An 11,653-nucleotide genomic window follows, 5' to 3' on the forward strand; every position below is an offset into this window, starting at 1 on the left:
TATTTAAATTCATTCAATCATTCATTAATTCATTATTTATTTATTCTTTCATTCTTTCTTTCTTTCTTTCTTTCTTTATTTATTCATTTATTTATTTATTCATTTATTCATTTATTCATTTATTCATTTATTCATTTATTCATTTATTCATTTTTTCATTTTTTCATTTATTCTTTCTTTCTTTCTTTCTTTCTTTCTTTCTTTCTGTCTTTATTTATTTATTTATTTATTTATTTATTTATTCATTTATTCATTTATTCATTTATTCATTTATTCATTTATTCATTTATTCATTTATTCATTTATTTAAATTCATTTATTTAAATTCATTCAATCATTCATTAATTCATTATTTATTTATTCTTTCATTCTTTCTTTCTTTCTTTCTTTCTTTATTTATTCATTTATTTATTTATTTATTTATTCATTTATTCATTTATTCATTTATTCATTTATTCATTTATTCATTTATTCATTTATTCATTTATTTAAATTCATTTATTTAAATTCATTCAATCATTCATTAATTCATTATTTATTTATTCTTTCATTCTTTCTTTCTTTCTTTCTTTCTTTATTTATTCATTTATTTATTTATTCATTTATTCATTTATTCATTTATTCATTTATTCATTTATTCATTTATTCATTTTTTCATTTATTCTTTCTTTCTTTCTTTCTTTCTTTCTTTCTTTCTGTCTTTATTTATTCATTTATTTATTTATTTATTCATTTATTCATTTATTCATTTATTCATTTATTTAAATTCATTCATTCATTCATTCATTCATTATTTATTTATTCTTTCATTCTTTCTTTCTTTCTTTCTTTCTTTCTTTCTTTCTTTCTTTCTTTCTTTCTTTCTTTCTTTCTTTCTTTCTTTCTTCATTCATTCATTCATTCATTATTTATTATTTTTCTTTCTTTCTTTCTTTCTTTCTTTCTTTCTTTCTTTCTTTCTTTCTTTCTGTCTTTATTTATTCATTTATTTATTTATTTATTTATTCATTTATTCATTTATTCATTTATTCATTTATTCATTTATTCATTTATTCATTTATTTAAATTCATTCATTCATTCATTCATTCATTATTTATTTATTCTTTCATTCATTCATTCTTTCTTTCTTTCTTTCTTTCTTTCTTTCTTTCTTTCTTTCTTCATTCATTCATTCATTCATTCATTCATTATTTATTATTTTTCTTTCTTTCTTTCTTTCTTTCTGTCTTTATTTATTCATTTATTTATTTATTTATTTATTCATTTATTCATTTATTCATTTATTCATTTATTTAAATTTTCTTTCTTTCTTTCTTTCTTTCTTTCTTTCTTTCTTTCTTTCTTTCTTTCTTTCTTTCTTTCTTTCGTTCTTTCATTCTTTCTTTCTTTCTTTCGGACCAGAGACGGCCGAGATACGCCCGGGGACCCCTTCGCGGACCCCTTCGCGGACCCCCGCCCGGGCACGAGACCCACAGGGGCGGCCCCGGTCGCAACGAGATTTCCCCCATCCAAAACGGACCAGAGATGGCCAAGATACGCCCGGGGACCCCTTCGCGGACCCCTTCGCGGACCCCCGCGGACCCCCACCCGGGCACGAGACCCACGGGGGCGGCCCCGGTCGCAACGAGATTCCCCCCATCCAAAACGGACCAGAGATGGCCAAGATACGCCCGGGGACCCCTTCGCGGACCCCCGCGGACCCCCGGACCCACCCACTGTTGAGCAAGATTATGGTACACACATCACTCGCTCGCTCGCTCGCTCGCTCGCTCGCTCGCACGCACGCACGCACGCACGCACGCACGCACGCATGCATAACAGATAGTGTGCATAACAGATAGTCAGGGGAGACGTGCATGCAAATCAAGTTTACCCAGGATAACTTGAAGCATCAGATACTTGTTTACAGCCAAGCCCTGTTCATAGAACATTTCATGGTAGTGGTTCAATGCCTTGTCCAAGGCCCAAGGGCACTTCACCGGTGGTAATTTTAAGTGTCGGACGGCTGATTCGAACTGGCGGCCACCGCTGCCACAGGTATATAGTTAATCTGCATACCAGCACCCTCTGGTGGTGCACAGAAAATACAGCCACCAACTGACACTGCCTAAGACTACATGACGCAAGATGTAGCTGATGTAGCAAGATGTAGCAAGATGGAGCAGACATTTACAGCGTCAGAGTGATTTATACTCAGTCCTCCTAAAAGCTAAAGAATGGATTTCATCCCAAAACTATTTCAGTTTGAATCCTTAATCGTTGGTCCGCGGTCTCGTGATCTTGACTCCGGCTGCGAACCCAGGCACATTGGATCTCAAATGCGCTGCGTTATCCATTGGACCAACAAGACTACGAAACCCAATGGAAATTTGGTAAAGTTGTTTTTAATTTTTTCCAGAGGGAGGTCAAAATATATTCTCAAATGTTAGGAAGGGACTACTGTTTGTTACTCTAAGATACAAGTTCTGTGTCCCGATCTGAAACTGACAGGTGGTGGGTAATATCTCTATCTCTCTAGTGGATTCGTTTTTAGATCCATCATGTTCATTGTGTACTGTTAAAACACAACATCACTATATTGTTGTAACTGCCGGGGACACTTGCTGGTTTTATTTGTTTATTTACATTGCTTTGGGATATATGTATTTTGACACTTGTTGTACGTTTGGTCTACCTTTTATTTTGAAGTGCCCAGTGTAACAGAGTTAAATAGTTAGTTAAATTGAGTTGTTAATTTGCCCCTTATTGAGCAGTACCAGACATTGTTTTGTTGTTGCAAACTAAGATATTTAGCACTTTGGTTCACTGCATATCACACTGTTTGTCCTAGTGGTGTTCCCGTAGCTCTGTATGTCCTAGCGGTGTTACCGTAGCTACCTCAGTGGATTCCGTGTTCCTATGAGGTGAGGCGGCTCTTTGAAAACGCTGTGATGTTATTTTATGTTTTTGTTATGAAAGAGTGTTCATTTCAGCTGTAAATTGAAGCATACAGTGTCTAATATACATATGACGTTGGGTCATTATGATAATATTATCTGAGAGCAATGAATCTTTTTGTAAACAGCTTTTGGTTTATCACGGGGACTAGTGATGACGTCACGCAGTGTTATTCTTTTTGCACGAAAATAAAGTGTGTTTACTGTTTGTGTTGTGTTGCCCACAGACAGTCTGAGGAAGCAGTGGACCAGTTCCAACTACAAATATGTTTTTTATTTGTCTGTTCTTACAGGTATGTGCTATATATATATTGTACCAACTATAACTTGTTATAATTTAATGTTTTGATGGTAGTTCTTCTGTGATTGCAAACTCAATGTTGAGCCCAGTATGCTGCTATGGTATTCTTATTTCAATATTGTATTTGTATTAAAGACCTCTTATAATAAAATTTGTATTAGACAGAGGCTAATGTTATTGGTTAGGCAAAAAGTATTGGACAGATAAGCTACTGTTATTGGTCAGGTTAAAAAAAGAGTGTTCAATAGCAGACCTAAAAGCACTACAAGCTTGAAAAATAGCAGATCTACAAGCTCATAGCGCACCACCGAGTGGCGCGCTACGAGCTTGTAGGTCTGCTATTTTTTTAAACTGTCAGGATTTAAGACATTTTTGGAATCTGATCTCAGGTCAAAATGCATTAAAGAACCACCATTCTTCCATGCGTATCATCTCTTTATAATAATACAAAATATATACAGGTAGGAAACAAAAACAACAAAAGGGGGAATTTACTCACGACCCATACAAATTGGTGTGCGACCCGCATATGGGTCCCTGTTTTGGGAAACTAAGGAATAGGGTTTGGGAAGCTCACTGACTTTAATGGAACATTAATGGAACATCTGCACTCTTAAGAGTGCAGATGGACCCATATCCATGTGTTCATGTGTACATTAACCCGTGAGGGTCCATTTGGTTCAAAACTATCACTCATTTTCCTTTCCTTTCCTTTGTTTAAATAACAATGCAGGATAACACATCGAAGAAGGTAAACTCATGAGCTACGTGTCCTCTCTCCCTCTCACCAGACACGGAGACATGTGACTACGGATGGCACAAGTTCCAGGGTCACTGCTACGCTACTTCCCCACCAGGAAGAGCTGGGACGCGGCCGAGAGGGAGTGTCGTGTCCACGGGGCCCACCTGACTAGCCTGCTGTCCCACGAGGAGCAACACTACGTCAACCGTACGTCCCACAAACGCTAATATGGTATCCGTTTCGGGTTCTTGGAAACGCCCCCCAGCCACTGCGCTAGTTTGACTGAGGTTAGGTTTAGGTATAGTTTTACTGAGGTTAGGGTTAGGTATAGTTTTACTGAGGTTAGGGTTAGGTATAGTTTTACTCAAATTTCTATTTGAGAACCTATCATCTCTTTTGCCTATATAATAAATAACATAACCCAAAATAGGGTCACCAGGTTGAAAGTGGTCAAAATCAGGACACACCAGCTGCATTATTGCAGATACTGATGAATACAATAAAATAAAATCACACGTGTGTGTGTGTATTCTTAATTATTATACATCATCATCATCATACAGTACATCATCTCATAAACAACTGAATGTATGTGATTGGTTAGCCCATTTGCTCGTCTACATATGACGTGCATTTCTCCTTTCATTGTCAATGGCCAATATGAGACGTGTGAGGACAAAAGCTGTATATAGACGCCGCTAGACTGTATATAGACGCCGCTAGACTGTATATAGACGGTGCTAGACTGTATATAGACGGTGCTAGACTGTATATAGACGCCGCTAGACTGTATATAGACGCCGCTAGACTGTATATAGACGCCGCTAGACTGTATATAGACACCGCTAGACTGTATATAGACGCCGCTAGACTGTATATAGACGCCGCTAGACTGTATATAGACGCCGCTAGACTGTATATAGACGCCGCTAGACTGTATATAGACGCCGCTAGACTGTATATAGACGCCGCTAGACTGTATATAGACGCCGCTAGACTGTATATAGACGGTGCTAGACTGTATATAGACGCCGCTAGACTGTATATAGACGCCGCTAGACTGTATATAGACGCCGCTAGACTGTATATAGACGCCGCTAGACTGTATATAGACGCCGCTAGACTGTATATAGACGCCGCTAGAATGTATATAGACGCCGCTAGAATGTATATAGACGCCGCTAGACTGTATATAGACGGTGCTAGACTGTATATAGACGCCGCTAGACTGTATATAGACGCCGCTAGACTGTATATAGACGCCGCTAGACTGTATATAGACGCCGCTAGACTGTATATAGACCGTGCTAGACTGTATATAGACGGTGCTAGACTGTATATAGACGGTGCTAGACTGTATATAGACGGTGCTAGACTGTATATAGACGCCGCTAGACTGTATATAGACGCCGCTAGACTGTATATAGACGCCGCTAGACTGTATATAGACGCTGCTAGACTGTATATAGACGGTGCTAGACTGTATATAGACGCCGCTAGACTGTATTTAGACGCCGCTAGACTGTATATAGACCGTGCTAGACTGTATATAGACGCCGCTAGACTGTATATAGACCGTGCTAGACTGTATATAGACGGTGCTAGACTGTATATAGACGGTGCTAGACTGTATATAGACGGTGCTAGACTGTATATAGACGCCGCTAGACTGTATATAGACGCCGCTAGACTGTATATAGACGCCGCTAGACTGTATATAGACGCCGCTAGACTGTATATAGACGCCGCTAGACTGTATATAGACGCCGCTAGACTGTATATAGACGGTGCTAGACTGTATATAGACGCCGCTAGACTGTATATAGACGGTGCTAGACTGTATATAGACGGCGCTAGACTGTATATAGACGGCGCTAGACTGTATATAGACGGTGCTAGACTGTATATAGACGCCGCTAGACTGTATATAGACGCCGCTAGACTGTATATAGACGGTGCTAGACTGTATATAGACGCCGCTAGACTGTATATAGACGGTGCTAGACTGTATATAGACGCCGCTAGACTGTATATAGACGGTGCTAGACTGTATATAGACGCCGCTAGACTGTATATAGACGCCGCTAGACTGTATATAGACGGTGCTAGACTGTATATAGATGCCGCTAGACTGTATATAGACGCCGCTAGACTGTATATAGACGCCGCTAGACTGTATATAGACGCCGCTAGACTGTATATAGACGCCGCTAGACTGTATATAGACGCCGCTAGACTGTATATAGACGCCGCTAGACTGTATATAGACGCCGCTAGACTGTATATAGACGGTGCTAGACTGTATATAGACGCCGCTAGACTGTATATAGACGCCGCTAGACTGTATATAGACGCCGCTAGACTGTATATAGACGCCGCTAGACTGTATATAGACGCCGCTAGACTGTATATAGACCGTGCTAGACTGTATATAGACGCCGCTAGACTGTATATAGACGCCGCTAGACTGTATATAGACCGTGCTAGACTGTATATAGACGCCGCTAGACTGTATATAGACGGTGCTAGACTGTATATAGACGCCGCTAGAGTGTATATAGACGCCGCTAGACTGTATATAGACGGTGCTAGACTGTATATAGACGGTGCTAGACTGTATATAGACGGTGCTAGACTGTATATAGACGGTGCTAGACTGTATATAGACGGTGCTAGACTGTATATAGACGGTGCTAGACTGTATATAGACGGTGCTAGACTGTATATAGACGGTGCTAGACTGTATATAGACGCCGCTAGACTGTATATAGACGCCGCTAGACTGTATATAGACGCCGCTAGACTGTATATAGACGGTGCTAGACTGTATATAGACGCCGCTAGACTGTATATAGACGCCGCTAGACTGTATATAGTATATATATATATATATTGTAGGTACACTGGTACACTACACACCAAACCTGGGGTCAGCTCCTCTTTGTCATGTCAAATGTAAAAAAAGTTATGTCAGAAAACATGTCCTATAGATTCACACAGCGGCCGGCATTTTACAGCAGCTAGTTGTACTGCCTGACTAAACACATGTAAACGTATTCAGTGAAGCAGGTATGGGGCACACTACATTGTCAGGTGTGAGTAATTATACTCCACCCAACTACAAAGCACCTGGCAATTTGTGTTCCCCATGCATGGGATATAAGGCAGCTATATATTCTATACTCTATAGGTCGAGACTCGATATACGTACATCTGCAGAATAACCTCAACATGACAATGAAGGTTCAATGTTGTCCACATGCATTTAGCTATAGATAATACCACTTGATCCTCACTCATGGTCAGGTACCCTTAAAGTGTAATTTGGTCACATTGTGTACACTAAGAGTTCCAAATTGATCAGTGTCTGAGGAAACCAGAACAAAATAATACTGTACTCGTAACTGTGCGCAAGTTGTAACGATACAGAAACCTTTAACACTGATGCTTTTACTGTCTATAATTTGCTATTTGGTGGCAAATTATTGTTATCACTCAAAAGTCATTACTGTGACCTGGCTTTCTTTTTATGATTTGTACTTTCTTTATTTTCTTCAATATGTAAACATTGACAAGACACAACCAAAGAAATAGACAAAACAATACAATACTACAGATGCACAAAAAAAGGAACATAACAAACGCATAACAAAATAAACAAAACAATACAATACTATAGATGCACAGAAATATCCCGCAGTCCACCCCAGCCCCAATTCCAGACATAGTTCTTCAATATATTTTTCCAACATTGCAGCTCGTTCAGAGCTCACTCAGAGCTAGAGTCCTGATACATGCATATGGTAAAAGCCCCATTTTAAGTCATAGTCGTCCATTCTATTGAGCAGCCTGTATGACAGTCGTTCGTAAGCGGCCACTAGTCCCATTGAGGCGTCCCAAAGGGACGGTGCCGGTGCAGATGGGGCCTTCCAGTCCTTGACCAGCAGCCTCCTACCTGACATGATGGCCGTTTGTATCCATTCAGCTAAAGGAGGAGCAACGTGCCTCAATGTGGCAGGATCCCCCAGAATGAACAGACTGGGTGAAAAAGGAATGTGTAGGCCCGCTATTCTCTCCAGTCTTTCATGTATAGCGGTCCAGTATTCCTGAATTCTGGGACCCCCCAAAGCATGTGTACAAGTGTACCGTCTCTATCCTGACACCTCCTGTGACCTGTCTTTCCAGACATCCATCATCATGTTTCTGACCATGGCGTTGTTGCGGAAAGGTGTCCCGGGGAAACAGTGGATCGGAAAGTACCGTCGATTTCGGCCCATCACGTGGCAGATGAAACGCAACATGGTGGCGCAGTTGGAGCGCGAGGCCGAGAACGAGTACTGGATCAGCAGGCCGTACATGACTCCGGAGCAGGAGTTTGGCCATGCCGCCGAGCGGAGAGCACAGCGGTGGAACAACATCAGGGACAATAACTTCGGCAGGAACTTTCCCGAACACAAGTACATCACAGACCACCTGGGTCATCTGAACACTACCAAGACATGGTCAAGTTAACTGCTCAGTTGTGACATACTTTATCCTGTGTCATGAGTGACTGTGTAACTTATGTATGTAGGCAATCTCTGTTTTGTATGCCGATTAATGCTGGCAGTGGGTCTCTTAAAAGTATCTTGCTGATTTATGAACCAAATCCAGACTATATTAATTCTGTCACGCAGAAAAGGGGAGTTGTTTGACCAACATTTCACTGTCCCATAAGAAACACTAGTCATGCGGACAGGTTCTTTTTTTATTAATATGTAAAGTAGTTTGGACTGGCTTGCTTGTATCAGCCAAGCGACAAGTATATTTTACTGTTTAAAATGTGCTAGACCCCTGGGAGCTGGATTGCTGAAATTCATAATAAATTGCCATATCGTAAAAACATAAGCAATCATGTCAGCTGTGTCATTTGTTCATTGTGTGTTCATAGTGTCAATGTGAAACAATCTGGCAGTGACCAACTGACCATACATAATTTACATTGCAATGCACGCTATACATGTTTGTTTTATTAATATCTTGTCTTTAAAGTGAATTATTTGTAGATGTAATACATTTTATATTAAATGCTCGCTGTTATGGAATAGCAGGCATGGCATTCAGTGTATGATTTGATGCCTTTTCAAGGGTTCAAAAAAGTGAAAGAAATATATTGTAAAAGCACCCAAATAATTATACTATAATGGTATTGACAGACAAGACAGTCGCCTAGATAATGGTTTAGTGATCACACTTTAAAAAGCAGGGTGTTATTTTCTTACATAAGTGTCCCCTGGGCCCTGCAATTTTTACCATTACAGCAACCAGCATAAGCTACACATTGGTGGAAATGGAACAAATGCAGTCTACCTTCAATCAGTATACTCCACCAATTTACCAGACTTTTATAAGCTATATAATATTCATGATAGCTTAATATCATACAATATGCCTAATTTGAAATAATGTAAATTATTAAATTACTCGCCATACAGTCTAAATACTATTTAATGCACTTGAACTGGATTGCCAATCAAATGTCGTCTTATACAATGACAATAATATTCTTCTGATCAAATGCGAGAAATTCTCCATATGTCGCAGAGTCAGACTCGCAGTCCAGAAGAGAGTGGCAGGATGGATATAGTTTCCTCGCCATCTCAAAGCATGCATTCCGCAATTCAGGCTTCAGCCCCATCTTTCTTCAGTATAGCCTACTGTACGTCGTTGTGGGACGCGAGTCGTGATCGAACGAGGGCTGCCTGCGTGTGTTGGCTGGCTCCCTCCCTCCCTCCCTCCCTCCCAGTCCCAGTCACCACAGTGACACCACCCACCCCACCCCTTTGTTAGCTGTGCTGGGACATTACGGTTTCTGTCAGTGACCGACCAGCCTCCCTCTCTTTCTCTTTAGGCTCTTGAATGTTTTTTCCCATGGGATAAATAAGAACATGCTGTTGTCTTTAGCCTGTCTGTCTTGGGAGTTGAAGCTCTGGGCTTTACATTTATGGTCCACCGCTAATGTGGCCAAAATGCGTCGTTGACCATTGACACCGAGTCGACCAATGGTGGTCAGGTGGGTGATTAATTTGTCGCATTCACATTTCGCACAGTGCATTAGCTGGGACGCGTGTTAATTAAGTGTAGTGTTGTCGCATGGCCAGCAGATGGACCCGTAAGCATATTGTATTGTATTAACTCGTCAGAATCTGGTCCCACGGCCCCGATCCTTCCTCCTAAACTCCCATGCGCGTCCATGCTGATGTGCGCTCACGCGTTGTTTTCCTTCCCCGAGATGCGCAGGGATGCTCTTCTTGCACCGTACACCACATCCATCCCAGCACACAACCCTCCCCAACTACCCGCATCACGTCTCAAAAGAGGGGAGACCATGAAGAGAGACGTCTGGAGCAGCGCTACGCCCCTGGATAGAAGATCTCCCTCCTTATCCATGCACCCACGGAGCACTGAGTGAAGCGACAGGATGGCAGGGGGTCGCAGAGGACTTGTGGCCCCTCAGAACACTTTTTTGGAGAATATTGTCAGGCGATCGAACGGTAAGGATTGGATGGAGTTCTGTGTAGCCTATCATTAAACTTACAAAAAAAGACAGCAGCATGCCAGTCCATTTTTAGAAACGATTATCAAACATTTCTAATAATATACGAATCTTGCTTAAACAGACAATTAATTAAGCATCGGAGTTGCAAGTATTGGGCAGTTGTGATCAGATGGCCACCAGCCCCTTTGTGAAGTTATCTTTCTGTGTTTATGTTTACGTACTGTATTTTCGACCTACTCCTCAGTCGTAAGCATACCCCAAATATTGGTTTCAGAATATCAATATTCGTATTATTCCTACAGTTGGAAAATGTAGACTGTTGACTGTAGCATGGGATTTCTGGTGAATGAAGGAAAAGTCTAGGCTAAACATCAGTGCAGTCAGTGCGTGTGTGTGTGTGTGTGTGTGCGTGTGCGTGTGCGCGTGCGCGTGTGCGTGTGCGTGTGTGTGTGTGTGTCCTCTCATCCTGCAAAGTGCATATGTTGCATTTACAATATCTGTCTACTGATGCCTTGGTGGGAATTGAACCCCTATAATGCAAGCTCAGATACAACTGATCTGTTGTAAGAGATTATTTCCATGCATAATGCTCTCTTGGTTGGTCTCTCTAAACTAGATACAGTAGATACTATCTTCATAATTCTCGCTTTTGTTTGAATTCAGACAAAAGCCTAAATTGTATAACCTCACTACAATGAACAATGCACTATGCTTACTGCAGGGCAATATAAAATAAATAATTCAGTTTGTCAATTTTGTACATTTATCTGTATCATACAAATGTTTTATGAAATACAACATTATAGGCCTAAAGCCTGGCACACAAACTCATATCTCATAAGTGAAGCCATAATTCTACATGGGTTACTACATTGCCATGTTATGTAGTATTATAATTAAATTAAGTAGGCCTAAGTAAGTATTAAGTATTAAGTATATAATAAGTGTAGCCTATTTTAACAATACGGTCACAATATGTTGACAAAATATCACATTAGGCTACCAAACAATTAGTTATTTATCATCTCAATAAAACAAACCAAAAGGTTCTGACTTCATCTCTACGTCAATATTGTGTTTTGCATAATCTGCAGATCAGTGAATATTTTACGAGATAATATATTTTCATGAATGA

General features: G+C 40.2%; 1 protein-coding gene across 1 annotated transcript; it reads left to right on the forward strand.

Moving 5' to 3' along the window:
- Nucleotides 1–3,179: 3,179 nt before the first annotated feature.
- Nucleotides 3,180–8,867, forward strand: LOC308328040 (large ribosomal subunit protein mL63-like). The gene is made up of 3 exons (XM_080781720.1): nt 3,180–3,230; nt 4,030–4,187; nt 8,166–8,867. Exon 3 carries the CDS (start codon nt 8,178–8,180, stop codon nt 8,490–8,492), a length of 315 nt encoding a protein of 104 aa, XP_080637846.1. The 5' UTR covers nt 3,180–3,230; nt 4,030–4,187; nt 8,166–8,177; the 3' UTR covers nt 8,493–8,867.
- The last annotated feature ends 2,786 nt before the right edge of the window (nt 8,868–11,653 follow it).

The sequence above is a fragment of the Protomyctophum bolini genome (genome assembly GCF_963924005.1).
Source record: "Protomyctophum bolini genome assembly, chromosome: 14".
Lineage (NCBI taxonomy): Eukaryota > Metazoa > Chordata > Actinopteri > Myctophiformes > Myctophidae > Protomyctophum > Protomyctophum bolini.